Consider the following 18,543-nt stretch of genomic DNA (forward strand, 5'->3'; position numbering starts at 1 on the left):
TCCAGTGAGTATGTCAGTGACTCGGGTTGCTTGTCTCTGACAGCGTCTGCCTGTCTCCACGGTTGGAATGGCCAGGGCCAGCCTTAGGGGGAAAAAGGTGTCCTGGGCGAACTTGTATTTTGGTGCCTTTTCTTTGAGTTTAAGTCTTCTGACATTCTGAACCTCGTGGGAACACCCTACCCCCGTGTTCATCATTGTAATATGATTGTGTGGTATCTAATGCAAAGTTTGTCAGGTCGGGCATCTTCAGAAGGCTCATGATGCACTGAGCATTGTTATAGTAATGTTACAGGTTGTAATTTCATGTATATAGTTATGAGGCTGAAAATCATAGATGGAAGGGACCTCAGGAGGTATCTAGTCCAACTCCCTGCTCAATCCCCACACAGATTTTTGCCCCAGATCCCTAAATGGCCCCCTCAAGGGTTGAACTCCTAGGCCTGGGTTTAACAGGCCAATGTTCAAACCACTGAGCTATCCCTCCCCCCACGTGTCCTCATGGCTTAGAGCAAGCCCAGGCAAAAACTCCCCAAGAGCAGAGGGGCAGTTCACACCTCATCAGGGCATGGATGGGACAAACCCAGCCCAGCCTCACAGGAACAAAGGACACTGGCCTAGGCAACAACAAAAGAATCTGTTGGACCCTCCAGTGAGTCACCCCCACTTCCTTGGGGCAGTTTGGGACGGCGATGAGGTGATGCTCACCTGACTCTGAGGCGGGGGCAAAGCCAAGAGGGGAGAAAGGACATGATAAAAGGGGGAGACATTTGCCAGGCTCTTCCTCTTCCACCTCCACCTACAGACAGCACCACCAAGCGACTGAAGTGCTGATTAAAGGGGAGAGCCTGGCTGCAGAGCAACCAGCCAGCCTGTGGGGAGAAGCATCTAAGTTTGTAAGGGCACTGAAAGTGTTAACATCAGCTTAGAGTGCGTTTTATTTCATTTGACCAAATCCAACTTGTTATGCTTTGACTTATAATCAATCATTTTTTAAAAATTTTTTATAGTTAATAAATTTGTTTATTCTACCTGAAGCAGTGCGTTTGGTTTGAAGCATGTCAGAGACTCCCCTTGGGATAACATACCTGGGACATATCAATTTCTTTGTTAAATTGACAAACTCGTATAAGCTTCAAGCGTCCAGCGGGCATAACTGGATACTGCAAGATGGAGGTTCCTAGGGTTGTGTCTGGGACCGGAGATGTTGGCTAGTGTCATTCGGTTGCACAATCCAAGGAGCAGCTGACATGCCAGAGGCTGTGTGTGAACAGCCCAGGAGTGGGGTTCTCACAGCAGAGCAGGGTAAGGCTGGCTCCCAGAGGTAAGGATTGGAGTGACCTAGCAGATCACCAGTCCAGCTAACACCAGGGGAACGTCACAGGGTGTATGTGCAGCTTGTATTACTCCAAGTGGAGTTCACGCTTTAAGCACTGATATTTGGGATTTTGAGTGAGTCTTAGGTGCAGTGGCTAAGAACAGTCGGGGGGGGGGTCACAGTTTTGTTGTTTTCTGTTTGCTTATGTCGGGAAAGGGAAGAAAGAACAGGAAAGCAGGAAAATGAGTGAAAGCAGGGAAGAAATTGCGAAGTTGGAGCTTTTTAGGCTGCAGGTTGCAGAAAAGGAGAGAGAGCACCAGAGATCATTGCAACTGAAAGAACTGGAGATAAAGGGAAAAGAGAGAGAAGAGAAAGAGGCAGCCAGAGAGGAGGCTGCACACAGAAGGGCCATGGAAGAAAAAGAGAAAGAGAGTGAAAACACCAACTGGACCTCCCAGAAAAGCAGAACCAGAAGCCCACCCACATGACTCCCATCACTCCAAAACTCCCCAAGTGGGAACACTTATGTCCTGCATACAGTGAGGCTGATGATATTGCTGAATATCTGACGACCTTCGAAAGGCTGCATGAAATCCCTAAGGGAGTTCCTACCCTGATTGTGAAATTAACTGGTAAAGCTCGAAATGTATTCAGTGGAATGCATATTAGACTATTGTAAATTTAAAGATACTGTTTTGCAAAGTTTTCAGATTACCCCTGAAACATAGAGTGTGAAATTTAGGACTCTTAAGCGGGATATTGGGAGGAGTAATGGGGACTATGCAAACAAAACGAAAGATTTGTTGGGAAAATGGGTGAGGGGCAAAGAGGTGGCAAGTTTTGAGGGAATGTTGGATCTTGTTGCTCAAGAGCATTTCCTAAGCGTGTGTAAGGCTGATGTGAAGCAGTGTCTGTGGGACAAAGATGTAAAGGCTGTGGAGGAGGTGGCTTTTTTAGCTGATGCCTTTGAACAGAATCAGGCATCTACTGAGGGCACGCCACAGAAAGAGGGGTTTAAAGGAAAGAGAGGGTCCCATTTTGCCCCTGGGAAGAGAGAAGGGGGTTGGGAGCCTAAACAGTCTCTTACCCAAAAACATTCCTCTACTGGTAACTCATCCCAAATCTCCTGTAAAAGCAGAAGAGCCCAAAAGGTGCTACCAGTGTAATTCCACTGATCACCTGAGGCCAGAGGTGAGAGTGAGCCGGTAGGCCCCGGTTCAGCATACTGGCAAGAGCCGGTGTGCTGTACCAGGGTAGCCCGGCTTCCCCAGGGGGCAATTTAAAGCCCCAGGCCCTTTAAATTGCCACCAGAGCCCCACTGCTGGAGCCCTGGGGTAGGGCTGCGGGGCTCTGGGGGCTATTTAAAAAGTCCGGGGCTCCTGCTACTTCTACTGCCCTGGCCCTTTAAATAGCCGCCGGAGCCCCACCACCACTACTCCAGGGCTCCGGCAGCTATTTACAGAGCCGGGGCAGTAGAAGCAGGGGAGCCCCAGGCCCTTTAAATAGCCCCCAGAGCCCTGGGGTAGAGGGGGGCTCCGGGGGCTATTTAAAGGGCCTGGGGCTCCAGCTGCCTCTGCCGTCTCGGTCCTTTAAATAGCCCCCAGAGCCCCAGGCTGCTGCTGCTACCCCGGGGAGTGGGGGCACTTACCTTACTGGGTGGGCTAGAGCTGGCTCTGACTCCCTCAGCCACGCCCCTTCCATCCTAGGCCCCGCCCCTTCCGGGGGCCAGAGCTGGCCCCAGCGTACCGGTAAGTCACTGGATTTACCTTTCACCTCTGCCTGAGGCATAAATGCCCTGTGCTAGGAGGAAGCAGGGAACCAATTGCTCATGTTAGTTCTGCCGTCCTCAACACACAACCCCCCACCCCCAAGCAATTGAAACCTATCACATTGGTTCTGTGAGGCTGTCCTCTGCAGAACCTGACATGGAGCATGTTACGGCTGTCCAAATTGATGGCAGGGAACGCTTGGGGCAGGGGGATACAGGGGCCCAGATCTCTCTGGTTAAGCAGAGTGTGGTCCCAAAGGCCAGTATGTTGCCTGGCCAAATGGCAGAGATTCTGAGGGTGGGCGAAAGCAGATTCCTTGTACCACTAGCTAAGATCCATGTGGTGTGGGAAGGTTTGGAAAGTGATTTAACTGTGGGGGTAATGGAACACCTCCTAGTCGACCAGTAACTTGGTAATGATTTTTTCCGTGTAGCTCAGGTTAAAGTATTTGCCTACAGCAGGAGGGAGTTTTATGCTGGGATCCCTGAGGGAAAGCAGTGTACTTAGAAAGGGCTCAGCGTACTTAAAGGGGCAATGCGTGTCTCTCTCTCACACACACATGGTGTGTGTCTCTGTCTCTCTCTGCCATGCTGTCTCCCCTCCCTCCGTTCCTGCTGCCTTGTAGACTGTGAGGCTACATTAACAACGTGTTAACCCTTGAGGGCTCAGCCGAGTGCTAGTTCATCATTTAACACCCTCTGACTCCACCACCTCAACCAAACTTCATGACCATCATTGCTGTGTACAGTATTAAATTGTTTGTTTAAAACTTATATATATATATACACCCATACACAGGGTGTGTGTATATATATATATATATATAAAACATTAATTCTTATGGGGAAATTGGATTCACTTAACATTGTTTCTCTTAAAGTAGCATTTTTCAGGAACATAACTACAATGTTAAGCAAGAAGTTACTGTATTTTCTGTCTTATTTTCTATCCCTTTCTTAATGGTTCCTAACATGCTGTTTGCTTTTTTGACGGCCGCTGCACATTGATTGGATGTTTTTCAGAGACCTATCCACAATGACTCTCTTTCTTGAGTGGCAACAGCTAATTTAGACATGATCACTCTGTATCTATAGTTGGGATTATGTTTTCCAGTGTGCATTACTTTGCATTTATCCAGGGCCGGTTCAAGCTTTTTTGCCGCCACAAACGGCGAAGAAAAAAAAAAAGAAAGAAAAACCCCATTGAGCTGCTGCCGAAGAGGAAGAGAGGGAGTGAAGGACCCGCCGCCAAATTGCCGAAGACCCGGACGTGCCGCCCCAATAACGGACGGAGTGCTGCCCCTTTCTATTGGCTGCCCCAGGCACCTGCTTCCTTTACTCGTGCCTGGAGCCGGCTCTGCATTTATCAACAAATGAATTTCATCTGTCACTTTGTTGCCGAGTCACCCAGTTATGTGAGATCCCTTTGTAGCTCTTTGCAGTCTGGTTTGAATTTAATTATCTTGAGTAATTTTGTATCATCTGCAAATTTTGCCACCTCACCCTTTTTCCAGATCATTTATGACTACGTTGAATAGCACTGATCCCTACCCTTTGCTTCCTGTCTTTTGACCAGTTACTGATCTCTGAGAGGACCTTCTCTCTTATCCCATCACAGCTACGTTGCATAAGAGCCTTTAGTGAGGGACCTTGTCAAAGTCTTTCTGAAACTCCACGTACATTCTATCAACAGGATCACCCTTGTCCACATGTTTGTTGACCCCCTCAAAGAATTGGTGAGGCATGATAGATTGGTGAGGCATGATTTCCCTTTATAAAAGGCATGTTGACTCTTCCCCAACAAATCGTGTCCATCTATGTGTCTGATAATTCTGTTCTTTACTATAGTTAGGGCCATTCGTTTTCAGTTTTTATTTTATTTATTTTTTCCTGGGAATTTATCAGTGTTTATTACCACAACAACAAAAGCAGGTGAAAATCAGTGCAAAAACTATTAATAATAATAGTTAAGCACTGGAATAAATTGCCTAGGGAGGTTGTGGAATCTCCATCATTGGAGATTTTTAAGAGCAGGGAAACATCTGTCAGGGATGGTCTAGATAATACTTAGTCCTGCCATGAGTGCAGGGGACTGAAATAGATGACCTCTCGAGGTTCCTTCCAGTCCTATGATTCTATGATTTTTGGGGTAAATATTGGGGTTTATTTTGGTGGCTGGAAAGACAAGGGAAAAAAGTATTCAGTAAATTAATGCTTTGCATTTAAGGTGACCAGATGTCCCAATTTTGAGGAGTTTGTCCTGCATCCTGACCAAAGTATGGCCAGGACGCCATTTGTCCCGATATTTTGTTTCAGGACTTTTTTTTTTTTTTTTAAAACACTCACCCGTCCTGGTCTTCGGCGGAGAGTCCTTCAGTCGCTGATGGTCTTCGGTGGCATTTCGGCGGCAAAGTTTATTACCCACCGCCGAAATACTGCCGAAGACTGTCAGCGACTGAAAGACTCTCTGCCGAAGACCTGCACAGGTGAGTGTAAAAAAAAAAAAAAAAAAACCACACACATCCTCGCCACAGCGGTCCTGATATTTTCCCCTTACCATCTGGTCACTGCAGAATTAGCACAGAACTCCAAACACAAGGCCACCTCTGAGTTTAAGAAAACAATGCATCTCTAATCCCCAAATAAAACTTTTCATTGGAATAAGCAGTTTACTGTTGTAGACTTAGAACTATGACCCTATAAATATTTACATTTAATAACTGGGCCCCACCATTTGCAGCGCATACGCCTAACTTCATCCTTTTGTCCTGTTTGTTTTTTTAAAACTTTTGAATATTTCTTTGTGTTCTGAACTGTATTCTGATACAGATTTTTGTTTTCTTCCCATTTTGGTGTCAGATCTTTAAACCATTATCTGCTAACAGCTTGAAATGTGCACAGTACGTGGTGGGTGTGAGATTCATCGGTACGTTCAGATGCTCATGCACTTCAGAGCTTGTGAATGGCTTTGTCTTTCTCGAGTGCTCCTTTAGCACCTCGACTGTCCGGTGCCCAATGGTGGCCGAAGCATGAAGGGGCATACGAATGTTTAGCATATCTGGCATGTAAATACCTTGCTACAAAAGTGCCATGCAAACATCTGTTCTCACTTTCAGGTGACATTTTAAATAAGAAGCAGGCAGCAGTATCTCCCATCAATGTAAACAAATTTGTTTGTCTGAGCGACTGGCAGAAGAAGAAGTAGGACTGAGTGGACTTGTAGGCTGTAAAGTTTTACACAGTTTTGCTTTTGAGTGCAGTTATATAACCAAAAAAAAAGCTGCATTTGTAAGTTACACTGTCACAATAAGATTGCACTTCAGTACCTGTAAGGTGAATTGAAAAATACTATTTCTTTTGTTTACCATTTTTACAGTGCGTATATTTGTAATAAATAATAATATAAAGTGAGCACTGTGCACTTTGTATTCTGTGTTGTTGTAACGGGGTGGGACTCACCACCTGGCACCTCCTGCTGGTGACTCCGGGAATTAGCTCTGTCCAGTGGAGCGCCCCCTCCTGGTGGTGTCCCGTCCATCGTTCTGCCCTCTGTTGCTGTCTTGGGACCCGCGTTGCTGCCTGCTCAGCGGCGTCCTCTTCGAGGCCACTGCCCTCCGGCAGTGCCCCTTAGTCCATCTGCACCCCCTTCTGGGGGTCGGTGATCAGCAGTCCCACACCCCAGCCACTATGTCCAACCACCCTCAGAGTCCAATCCCTCTTGTCAGAGATCTGGCCTAGTATAATGGCCGCTCCCTATGGCCATTGGCTGGGTGTACTGCAAGGAGGAAGGGGGCGGGGGGGGGGAAAGAGACCCAGGCCCACCCTCTACTCTGGGTCCCGGCCCAGGGACCCTCTGGTGGCAGCCTCGCTGTCCTTCTCTCCCCTTGTCTGTCTGCTTCCCTGGGCCACTTCCCCTACAGCCCCTTGCACCCGCTAGGCCCTTCCCTTCCGGGCCTTCAGCCTGGCGGCTATGGGCTCAAGCTCCCTAGCCTCCCCGAGCCTGGCCAGCACTGCGCTGTCCGTGGTGCTAGTCTCCACCCTTAGAGACTGACCTTCCTCTCTCAAAGGCCTGGGATAGACTGAGTGCTCCTTTCCTGTGCAGCCTTTATATATGTCTGAGCCTGGCCCTGATTGGCTGTCTCCAAACTGGGCCCTGATTGGCTCACAATAAGCCCTTCTCTGAGTGGCTCCCTGTCTGTGCAGGCGCCCTGGCCTGCCACAGCCCATTCTCACAGTTGTAATTGAAATCAATATTGAAAATATAGAAAAACACCCCAAAATATTTAATAAATTTCCATTGGTATTCTATTGTTATAAGTGTGATTAATTGTGATTAATTTTTGTAATCGAGATTAATTTTTTTAGTGAATTGCATGAGTTAACTGCAATTAACTGACAGCCCTAATTCTTATTATTCAAGCATTGGATTACTATCCATAGAGATTCTGTGGTATAGGTTGGTTCATTTAAGATTTTTACTATATTTGTCTCTGTGCTTTCTTTCACATATAGTGCCACTCCCCCACCCGTACAACCTACTTGGTTATTCCTATATATCTTGTACCCTGGTATTACCATTTTGATTATCATCATTCCACCAAGTATCTGTGATACCTATTGTGTCAATATCCTCATGTAATACCAGGCACTCAGGTTCACCCATTTCAGTATTTAGACATCTAGCATTTGTATTTAAGCACTTATCAAATGTGTCTCTTTTTAGCTGTCTGCCATTATGTGACGTAACTGAATGGGACTCTTTATCATTTGATTGTTTCTCATCAGATCCTACCTGTATGTTATCCTAGTAAGGAGGAGAGGATGGAAGATGATATAGCGAATCCCCACGAATAGATCCTCCCTTAAGGGATGTCGCTGTCCAAATCGTGTGGTTCTCAGCACCTGTCAGCTTCCCCAGCTCTGAGGCTGTGGCTACACTGCGCATCTTAAAACTCCTCTTTCTTTTTCACCTGTGGTTTAGGTGGACCCCTTCCTTCCTGTATAGAACCCGTAAACAACGAGACTGGTGCTTTTCTAACCCATTGCTCTGGGAAATAGTTCAGGGCGGGTCTCTGGGTTGTGTGATGCAGGTCAGATTGGATGAGCACAATGGTCCCTGCTGGCCTTGGAATCTATTAAAATAACATCTGGAGCGCAGCAGAGCAGCGAGCTGGTCAGTGTGAAATGCAGTGGGGTGGGAGTGCTGGAGCCTAGCAGATCTGTTTGGACAAAGCAGCTCCGCCTCCAGCACAGGCATCCTTTGTAACCTCACCCCCCGGCTCGCTGTCCGGGGGAGAGTCTCTGGCGCAGGGAATCGCCCCAGGGCCAGGTAGGAGAATTAACCTCTTGGTGTCGGGTTAGGGCTCCCCCTCCGCTCCCCCAGCCCAGCCCCTCCTGGAGGGTGGGAAGTTTATTCCCCATCCCTGCGGCTGGGAGAGAAGGAAGGAGCCCGGGAGCTGGCGGGGGAGGGGGGGAGGATACCAGGGCTGGGGGGCTCCGGAGCTGGAAAAGTCCAGGGGCAAATCAGCCCAGGGCTGGGTAACAATGTAGCCCCCCGTCCCCCCCAGCTCCTCCCCCGCTACCCTCTGCTGTTCATCAGCTGTCGGCTAATTAAAACCCCGCCCCCAGACTGACGTCATCGCCAGTTGCTCAGCCCCACCCGGAGTGACTCCGCGCTGCCGCGCAGCCCCCCAGGTGGTGTGAATCGGCCCGCGTGCCATTGCGGTGGGTACCAGGCTGGGTGGGTCTGATCCAGGCAGCTGGGGGATGGGGAGGGGTAGAGGGCTGGTCCCCGGCCAGATGGACCCTGGGCTCTGATCGGCTCTGGCAACCCCCCCGCCTGGATACCGGCAAGCCAGGCTCGAGTCACTGCCTGGGAAGGGGAGCTCTGCTCCCAGCGCTCAGGGCTGCGAGGGGCACATCCCCCGGGTGGGGCAGGGACAGGGGGCCAGCGGCGTGTTTTCTCCCTCACTGTGCCCCTCCCAGCTCCTGTGGGGCTCAGAGCAGTGGGGAGTCACCTAATCCTAGACCCTCACATACCTGCTCTCTCTGTGCCTGCCCCACTCCGGGATACCCCTGGACTGGGGCATTCCAGGGGGCAGTGCACAGCTGGCAGGGCCGGCCGTGAGCCTGGTGTAGATACCCCCCACATGCAGGTGCAAAGGGGCCACTGGACAGTGCCAGATTCAGCCCCCAGAGCCAGGCACCTTCCCTCACCATTTACATCCTTGCAAAGTGAGGGATAGAGAACGCAGGCAGGTTTGCAGCTCTGACCCTGATGGGGGAAGGGATTTGCATCCCACTTTGCAGAGGCGTGACATGCATCTCTGCAGGCTGGCCCTCTATGACAGAGCAGGAATAGAATCCTAGAGCCATAGGACAAACCCATGGGACTCCCTGCCACTGGGTGTGAGTGGCCCTAACCTGTGGGACTCCCTGCCACTGGGTGTGAGTGGGATTAAAGGGTTAGAAGGGACCGTAAAGGTCATCTAGTCTAACCCCTGTGAAGCAGGATTAGTTGTGACTAATCCAACCCAGACAGACGCTGTCCAGCCTCCTCTCAAAACCCACCAGTGAAGGAGCTTCCACAACCTCCCTGGGCGTCTGGTCCATTGCCCAACTGCTCTCACAGTTAGGCAGTTTTTCCTGTGGATTAATCTAAGTCTGCTGTGCTGTAGTTTGACCCCGTTGTCCCTGGTCCTGCCCTCTGTGGCAAGAGAACAACTTCCATGTGAGCACCTCTGGGTCTGGGCAGTAAAACACCTCTCAGAGCCCCCGGGAAAAGGGCTGGAAATAACCGGCCCCCAGGATCCAAATAGCACCTCGGGGTAAAGGCCGCATGGCCCCCGGAACTCGGGGGACAGCCGGGCCCGCAGGCCGGGGAGGCCATCGCGGTTTGTCAGTGCCGGGCCAGCGCCAACGTGCATGAACCCTTTGGGCACGGGGCCCTCGTGGGCAGGGCTGGTGCACTGGATCCAGGAGGGGGCAGCACACAGGTGGGGTGATTCTCTCCAGCAGGGGGCAGCACAGGTGGAAGGCTGGGCAGACGGATTGGGACAGACACACAAAGGGCAGGATTATTTCTCTCTAGCAGGATGCAGCAGTAACAGACATTCTCTGTCTCCCTCGCTTGCAGCTTCTGGAAAAATACCAGCCACAATCTCCCTTCTGTTCTCTCCGGTCCCGATGTTTTACCAGCAGCTCAGAAGAAAGAGCTAATTTCCATGCTCCCCCCGCCCCTCCCCCACCGTTGTCAGCTGTCTGGCCGAGCCCTGCACCACAATCAACTCTGCTTCCCACCCAGGCCCTGGTGCCGGAGAATCGGCAGCTCCTGGACCAGCCCCAGTAGGAAACCTCTGGTGTATTTCTGCAGGTGAGCAGCTTGCCCAGCTGCATTGCTGGCATTCAGGGTCTGGAACGAATCACCCCCGGGGTAGATTGGCCAGGACTGGGAAGGGTTTTCCCCTTCCTCTGGGTGTGGCAAAGCAGCCCGTTCCCACCTCTTTTTGTGACCCAGCCCCTGGCAGGTCATGATTTCGTCCCACCCCCATTAGTCCCCATGGCCTTAGGAAAAGATCTTCAGCCCTGACTCTAGGCCCCATGGTCCTGGCCCTTCTCCGGTTTCACACCACCTCCCCCGTGGCTGGCAGGGGAACCCGCTGGCACTGGGCACCAGAGTTCAGTCCACCAGACCTTTTGCTGCCACCTCCCTGGACTTCCTCCCACCCAGCTGCCCTCAGCCCTTCTCCCCACGACCTCACGAGTCTCCCACTTCTTTCAGGGCCGGGAATCCCCCAGTAAATCTCCACCAACATGTAACTCTCAAATCCAGAGCCAACGCCCTCCCTGCGCTTTAATCCCGGCCAGCGACCGCAGAGCCCCTTTGCCATCCCACCTTCCTCGGCTTATAATCCTCTCCCCAGCTGGGGCCCATCACCGCGGGGCCCCTCCTCCAGGTGAGCCCCTCTGTGCCCTGGTCTGTGAAGGGTTGGGTGTTTTAACCCTTCAGGCACTGAGCCGTGCTCCCACCCTTCACTCCAGCTTCACGTAGTTCTTTCTCTGGGAATTTCCTAGGGTTTTTTTTTTTTTTCATTATTAAAAAATCCCACCAAGCGCGAGGCCGCTCCCGGGCGACATGTCGACTGATCTGAAGATTGGCAGGATTAACTTCAAAGGGTGTTTTTAAAATGAAACATTTAAAGGCGGTTCCCCAGTCCCCCAGCACAGCAGAAAGCCACCAGAGCCCCCCGGCCGGATACAGCTGGGTTTATCGCTGCTTGGTGTCTCCAGCTGCTGAATCTGGCCCTCAACGTGCAGTTGACTCTCTGGTTTAGGGGGATGTGTTGCAGAGCGGAGCTCTGTGGAATGGATGTAGGGAGGGGAGCTCCTGCTTGTTTCCCCAGCACGGCTGCCTCGCTGCACAAGGGAGCCCGGATTTCTGAGAGCAGCGACAGATCGGCCAATATTGGCATTCGCTCTCAGCCTGAAGAAGTCCCCTGGCTACCGGGGCTATGCCCAGACGGCCTCCCCGGCCCAGCACCCGCACTCTGCTTCCTCGCTGGAGGCTGCCGCTGGAGGAATTGCCACAGCGCCAAGTGCCCAGCCAGCTGCTTGTGAGCAAGCCCCGTGCGGAGGTAACCTGAGAACCCATAAAGGACCCCACGGACTCACCTGCCTGGGAAAAGCTCCCTGGAGCTCAGCCCCACTCCAGTCTGGGGCTCTGGTCAGGGTCAGTCCTTCCAACCCCCCCGCTGGGTTTTCCCCGTGGCTCCTGGCTCAGAACCAGAAGCCAGGCTGGGCCTGGTCTCACCTGTCTCCATTGCAGGTCAGCAGCCACCCGGGCCCCTCTCCACAGGACCGAATTCTGGAGATGCTGGATTCCAGTCGAATAATAATCACTGCGGTGGTGGTTGGAAGAGGCTGCCCTGATTCCCGGCAGAACCTCCCCGTTTGCATCGCTCCCGGACGGCTCTCCAGGCATCCGGTGTAAGGGGTCTCACTCAAGGAGCTAACGGCGGGAAACAGGGTCCGGGGCCCGAAGACCTAGTCCTGGAGGCACTGAGTCAGCAGGGAGGGGGGGATGTGAGAGGAAGAATCTCTGGGGCGGGCACAGTAATGGGGCTACTGGTGAAAGGGGCTGTTTGAAGGCCCAGGCCTGACTCCATGACCCCCCGTAACTCCACTAATCAGTTTTCTGAGTTAAAATGACTTTACAAACGGGGCCCTTTAAGAAATTTTGCCCCGGTGTGAAATGATCTGACGGGAATCACTCTGGGAACGTTCCCGCTGTAGGGGATTGTAATCGTTCGCGCTGGGGCTCGACCTTCCTGGGGGCAGGAGGGGAGCCACACCGACTCACTACACGTCCTCTGTTACAAGGGCTGAGCAACAGCACGCAGTCCAGGGAGCTCAGGCCCTTCAGTGCAGGGGCTGAGCGACAATATAAGTTAGGATAGAGGCCCAGGCCCCGGGGTCAGGGCAGGGCAACAAAAGTCAGGGCTCAGACCCTCTGATGCAGGGGCTGAGCTGCAAACAGTACCAGGAGCTCAGGCCCTTTGGTACAGGGGCTGAGCAGCAATCAACAGTCGGTGTATAGGCCCAGGTCCTTGCACCTGAGCGTTGGGGTGAGGGGGAAAACTGCCACCCGTGAGTGGGCTGGCAGGGGGGACGCAGGCCCACCCACTCCACTGCGTCCCAGCCCGGGGCCCTAGCAGCGGCTATCACCGCTGCTGGTCAGTGGGGTCCTGACTGCAACACACTGACATGGGCTCGTATATGTGTCTGCAGCCTGACTGGGGTCGGCTGCCCCCGGGCTACTTCCACTTTCCCCCTCAGGGCCTACCTCGTCCGTGGCACCGGGTCCAGGCCAGTCCACCAGCATAGGCTCCTCTCGACCCGGGCTTGGTGGCAGGTCCGGCAGCTCCTCGGGGAAGTCCGGCCAGGCAGGCTCGGGCAGCTCCTTCAGGTAACAGCAGGGACGGGGAGGCTCCGACGGCTCCTCCTCGTAGCGGGCGCGGGGGAGTTCCAGCGGCTCCTCCCAGTAACAGGTGTGGGGGGGCTCCGGCAGCTCCTCCTTGTAGCGGGCGCGGGGAAGCTCCAGCCAGTCAGGGCAACTGCCTCGAGTCCTGGAGGGTTCCCGGTCGCGAGCTCCCGCCGGCACATCCGCTCCCTGCGGCGGCTGGGCACTGAGTGAGCTCTGGCGGCCAGCTTTTATACTTCCTGTCCCGCTCCTTGACTTCCGGGGAGCGGGAACAGGCAGCGGTGGCTCCGCCCACTTGGGTGTCTGCAGGGGCGCTCCCTCTGCTAGGCAGGAGGAGAGCCACACCGACTCACTACAGGGATGTATTGAAATCTCGTGCACTGGGTGGGCCAATAGGAATCTGGCAGTGACCGAGACACAGGATGGCTTGGTGTTCCCCTGTTACAGATGGGGAAACTGAGGCACAGAGGTGGACATGCTGCATCCGAGGTGCACAGAGGGTATGTGGCAGAACAAGGATTCGAACCCAGGCCTCCTGAGTCCCAGCCATTAATCACTAGGCACCGTTCCCTGCCACCCGGGACAGCCACGAAGACTTTCCTCATCCATTGGCTGCACTTTCTCATTCTGTTCATAGGAAAAGGTAACTGGGAATGTCACTCATGGCACCGTACTGGGATAATGGCAAATCCTTGCGCATCACAGCTGGAGTGAGCTCCTCCCCCAGCCGGCATTCCCACCCCATTCCCCACAGTGCCCCCCGCAGGGCCAGGCTGGGGCGTGAGGCTGACAGTCCCACCCGGCTGCCCACAGCGCCCCCTGCTGGGAGAGGCGAGGCTCTCACACCCTAAATCTCACTAACCCCTGTGTTTTTTCCTCCCTTCAGTGCAGTCAGCACCAGACGTGGTAGCTCATTTCGGGGAGGACGTCACCCTGAGCTGCCTCTTCCCATCCCAGCCTGGGATGAACCTCCAGCGTCTGACCCTCACCTGGCAGAAGGAGCGGGCGGGGGCAGAGGACCTGGTGGTTCATAGTTATTATTACGGGAGGGAGCAGCTGAAGAAACAGGACAAGGCTTATAGGAACCGGATCCGTCTGGATCCAGAGTGGCTGGCTTGGGGCGATGCATCCCTGACGCTGAGGGGTGTCCGCACCCAGGACGAGGGCGTCTACCTCTGCCACGTCACCTCGGAGCTGGGCAAGACGTCTGAACGCAGGGAGCTGAGAGTGGGAGGTGAGTGCTGGGGCTGCTGCATCCCAGGATGGGTCTGGCTAATGCACAGTGGCTCCATGTACCTGGTAGTGACTGCAGCTGGGGTGGCACCGTGTCCCCGCCCCAGTCACTGCCACCTGTGTGGCTCCGTTTCCCCCTCTAGTGGCCACAGCCTGTGTGGTACCGTGTCTCCTCCCCAGTCGCTGCAGCCTGTGTCACTCCGTGTCCCCCTTTAATGGCCACAGCCTGTGTGGTACCGTGTCTCCTCCCCAGTTGCTACAGCCTGTGTGGCACCATGTTCCCATCTAGTGGCCGCAGGCTGCATGATTCTGTGTCCCTCTTTAGTGGTTGCAGGCTACATGGCACTGTATTAGCCTCCTCGCTGTCGGAATTCCCTCCGAGACCTCTTTCCACCCGGCTTCCCGAGAACTCAGTTCCACTCCACACTTTCTTCCTCAGGTGTTTTTATCTGGCTCACAGCAACGCTACGCTGATCTGCTTCAAATGCAGGGGGGTGATGCAGGATTTGTCTCGGCTCCAACGTCCCTAAGAAACTTGTTCTTGTTATAGGCATTTACCGATTGCATCCCATTTACTCTACCCTGCGTCCGACTTTACGATTGGCTGGTTACTTAGCAGGAACCAGTCCCTGAGCCGCACGCTCTGTCCACGTTTCGACTTCCTCTTTCCCTCATCTCTCCATTCCTAACATATCCTGTCCCTTGTTAGCTGGTTCACAGTAAATAGGTCCCGGGGTGTTCTCCCTCTTCTCTTAGCTGGCTCAGACATTGAGTCATTTGCCCCCTAATCCTGTCTTCCAAAGGAGGAGGCCTCATGTCGGGTCAGGGCTCAGCTACACTCGCACTGTTGCGTTACTGCGGCTGGTTCTTTAGCTCAGGCGGCTGCCGCTCAGGGGGTTACACCCACAGGTCATTGGTTCAAGCCCCAGACACAACCTAACGTTGTTCTCTTTAAAATGTCTTCCCTGCAGCTGAGGTCGGCTGCTGTCTTCCCTGCTGCTTGGTGCTTGGTCCTGCAGCTGACTCTATCGCAGGGGTTCTCAAACTTCATTGCACCGCGACCCCCTTCCGACAACAAAAATTGCCACACGATCCCCGGAGCAGGGACCGAATCCTGAGCCCGCTCGAGCCCCACTGCCCCCGGTGTGGGGGCCAAAACCGAAGCCCAAGGGCTTCAGCCCCAGGCAAGGGGCCTGTAACCTGATCCCCACCCCCAGGGCTTCAGTAGGGGCAGGAAGCCAATAGAGGTGGGGGCAGGAATCCCAATGGGGATGGGGGATCCCCATCTATTCCCCCCCAGTCTGTTCCCCCCAATGAAATCCGCCCTGCTGATGTGATTGGGCCCCCACCCCTTTCTCTGAGCATTCGCCCCAGCTGGTGTCAGGGTGCGACCCCTGGACTGCATCACAGCCCCATCCCTCGCTCTCTGTTGTAGGACTCCTGGGTCCCCCAGCCTCCTGCCTTGGGGTCCGCCTGGCTGTCATCTGTGCCGCCTGCCTCTTCATTGTCCTGCTGGCTGCTGCGTTTCTCTACTGTCTCCGCCAGGCCCCGGCTGGATCCCGCTCCCGGAGGAAGGCTGAGGAGGAGGAGGAGCAGAAAGAGATCTCTTGCCCAATCCCAGCCAGCCCCACCGGCCACGAGCAGCCAGCCAGGGACAAGTCCTAGGGATCGGCTGGGGCAGAGCTAGAGCCACCATGAGCAAGATCTAGCACCACCCAGGCTCCATCATCTCCCGGCAACTGAACCCCAGGGGAGCCAGGACAACCCCACTGCCCCAGCTCTACCATCCGGCCGTGCCGCTCCGCCTGGTGCCCTTGACCCTGGCCAAGAGTTGGGGGACCCACATCATCCTCTAGCAGCATCACCGCAGGGTCTCCGGCCTTCACCCTCCGCCCTAAGAATCACGCACCATCCAGGGCCTTTGTTTTCCATCCAGGGCCCCCAACGCGACGCGCCCTCCCCCCGCCCCTGGCAACACCCCTCCTGGGAATGGAGAGAGAGCTGCAGCCCCAGGCATGAGATGAGTGAATGAGCCCAGCTGGGCTGCGGCAGAGCTGCCGGACTGGCCAGCTCGCGGGTTGGCGGATGAGCCAGGGTTCTGCGTGTCAGCCCAGCGGCAGGTCCCTGCTGCCCAGTGCTTGTGCCCGCAGCTGTGATCACTCCTCTGCCTGCCTTGGTCCGGCTCCCGCCCTGCTCTCGTGCCCGGATTCTGACCCCTGGCTCCGGTTACTCATCACTACAGTAGCTGAACGTCTGCAAAGTCGGTCTCTACACACCACAGTCACAGTTTGTTCTCCCAGCCTCTCCACAGACGGAGAAGTGAGTGCACTGGAGGCTCTTGTTTTGGTTGGGTGTCCTTTTTGGTTACTGGAAATAGACCTGTTGCTCTGTGTTTACGTTGGAGAAGGCAGGCCCAAGAGCCCTGGGAGCAGACAGTGGTGAGGTTTCTAATGTGCCTTAGTCACAGTGGCAGGCAGTTCCGCAGTCTCAGACCGCGCCTGGAGAAGGTTCTGGCTCCCGCACAGATGAGCTTGACTCCTCTGGCTGAGAACCGCGCCAGCCAGAACAGCAGAGCTGTTGACCACAGGCTGCACCCCCGAGCTTTACATGGGCTGTTGGATAGGCTGGGCCTAGGCCAGGAAGTGCTGTGAAGATAATGACCGGTCACTCTCCTGCGGGAAGCCAGCGTAGGGAGCAGAGCAGAGGTGGGATGGGCTCGTGGCAGCTTGTGCAGCTGAGGAGACGTGCTGCAGCGTTTGGTATTCGTCGCAGTCCCTGTGTGCTGGAGGCCTCCCGCCCGGGCCCATCGCGCTGCTGTCGTCTAGCCGGGAGGTGCCGAAGGTGGGGAGCACAGGTCGTCACCCGCCAGCACGGACGGAGCCTCCTAGCCAGCCGGAGATGGCAGAAAGCGCCACGCGCGGCCCTGGGGATGTGAGAGCCCAGCGTCAGCGAGGAATCCCGGGGCGCTCCTGGACTATGGGCTGGACTCGCCGGTGGGGGACGTGAACCTTCAATCAAAGGCGGCTGCTGCGGGCTGCAAGCGTCCCTGAGTGCTCTCCTCTGCCCGCCTTGCTCGGGGGTCAGCGCCAGCCAGCTGCTCCCGTCCCAGAGCTGAGCTCGCCCAGCACGGGGCCATCGGGGGGGAGGGGGCGGTGAAGGACAGGTCGAGCTGGGTGTCACCCGCTGGTTGCTGGCGCGTGAGTCTGTGGTGTCTGACCAGCTCCCCGGGTAGCTGCATGGTGTCAAAACGGACCAGAGAGAGAACTGATCCTGGCGGAGCCGCTCTAGCTGGGGCTCTGGGGCGGAGGAGCCGTTCCCCATCGCTACTCATTGGGCGTGTCCGTTGAGCAGTGGCGCAAGTAGAAATAATTTCTTGCTGTTACGCTGCACTCATGGGAGGGACACAAAGGGCGGGGGGCATGTGACCTCCTTGTGACACCCCCCCGTGACTCCTTCCTGCCCCGCCCCCAGCCCCGGCTCTGGCTCTCTCTGTCCCTTCCCCATGATCCACATCCATCCCACGTTACATGGGGGGGAGGGGACTCTCTTCTCCTCCCGCTGCGCCAGAGGTTTCTGCTGGACTGACCCCAGGCTGGAGGACTCAGGAGACCCAGCTGTGTGGATGGGCTGGGGGCGGCACAGCCGCGCCGGAGAAGCTCTGGCGTGGGGCTGCCCTGCCCTTTTGCCACTGTGGTTCCCGGGGGAGCCTTGAACTGCCGGGTTCTCCTGGGAGCCGCAGCGGCGAAAGGAGCAGAACGTGGGGCCGCCGGGCTGTACCGCCCCCAGCCCTGCTCAGCCCTGTCCTCCGGCAGGGCTGCTGTACAGACCCCAGGCAGGACTCAGGAGACGCAGCTGAGTGGAAGGGCTGGGGACAGGCTCCTCCTGTGTCTCTGTGGTACGCTGAACCGGCTATAAATATCTCAGTGGTACAGTGGACCGGACCGGACCGGAGCGCCCCACTCGCACCATGGCCGTTGAGGAAGGAATTCAACTCTGGGCTCCCGGCACCTCTCAGCCGCGTCCCACACTCGACAGGGTCGAACGCTGCAGAGAGCGCTGGGGGATGGGGGTGGAGATCTGCCCTCTTTCCTCCACAGGAGGGGGTCATCCATCGCTGCCACAAAACAATTTCAGCCTGAATCCCGCTTGGGCCGAGTCCCGAGCGTTGGCTGGAGTCGGACAAGCCTGTGGGCAGCTGTGGAGCAAAGCTCAGGAGCGAGGGGGCTGAGACTGGCAGTAGTTGGCTAC

At 55.0% G+C, this 18,543-nt stretch overlaps 1 protein-coding gene across 5 annotated transcripts; it reads left to right on the forward strand.

Annotated features, from left to right (window-relative positions):
• Positions 1-8,341: 8,341 nt before the first annotated feature.
• On the forward strand, positions 8,342-17,904 carry LOC123352251. 5 transcript variants are annotated; one of them, XM_044992107.1, is made up of 7 exons: positions 8,342-8,412; positions 10,219-10,455; positions 11,908-12,068; positions 12,870-13,047; positions 13,510-13,705; positions 13,949-14,296; positions 15,731-17,904. In XM_044992107.1, exons 3-7 carry the CDS (start codon positions 11,953-11,955, stop codon positions 15,958-15,960), a joined length of 1,068 nt encoding a protein of 355 aa, XP_044848042.1. In that variant the 5' UTR covers positions 8,342-8,412; positions 10,219-10,455; positions 11,908-11,952; the 3' UTR covers positions 15,961-17,904. The 5 variants fall into 5 exon arrangements, with proteins under 5 accessions (XP_044848042.1, XP_044848041.1, XP_044848044.1 ...); XM_044992106.1 differs by lacking the exon at positions 8,342-8,412 and adding an exon at positions 8,742-8,807; XM_044992109.1 differs by lacking the exon at positions 8,342-8,412 and adding an exon at positions 8,742-8,807 and having other exon boundaries at positions 12,918-13,047.
• The last annotated feature ends 639 nt before the right edge of the window (positions 17,905-18,543 follow it).

This window comes from Mauremys mutica, chromosome 17 (assembly GCF_020497125.1).
Source record: "Mauremys mutica isolate MM-2020 ecotype Southern chromosome 17, ASM2049712v1, whole genome shotgun sequence".
NCBI lineage: Eukaryota > Metazoa > Chordata > Testudines > Geoemydidae > Mauremys > Mauremys mutica.

Coding starts and splice junctions, on each gene's coding strand:
- LOC123352251 (XM_044992107.1), top strand. CDS start 11,953: ATGCTGGATTCCAGTCGAATAATAATCACTGCGGTGGTGGTTGGAAGA. Junction 13,048..13,509: donor GGCTCGGGCAGCTCCTTCAG/GTAACAGCAGGG, acceptor CCCCTGTTACAG/ATGGGGAAACTGAGGCACAG. Junction 13,706..13,948: donor CATTCTGTTCATAGGAAAAG/GTAACTGGGAAT, acceptor TCCTCCCTTCAG/TGCAGTCAGCACCAGACGTG.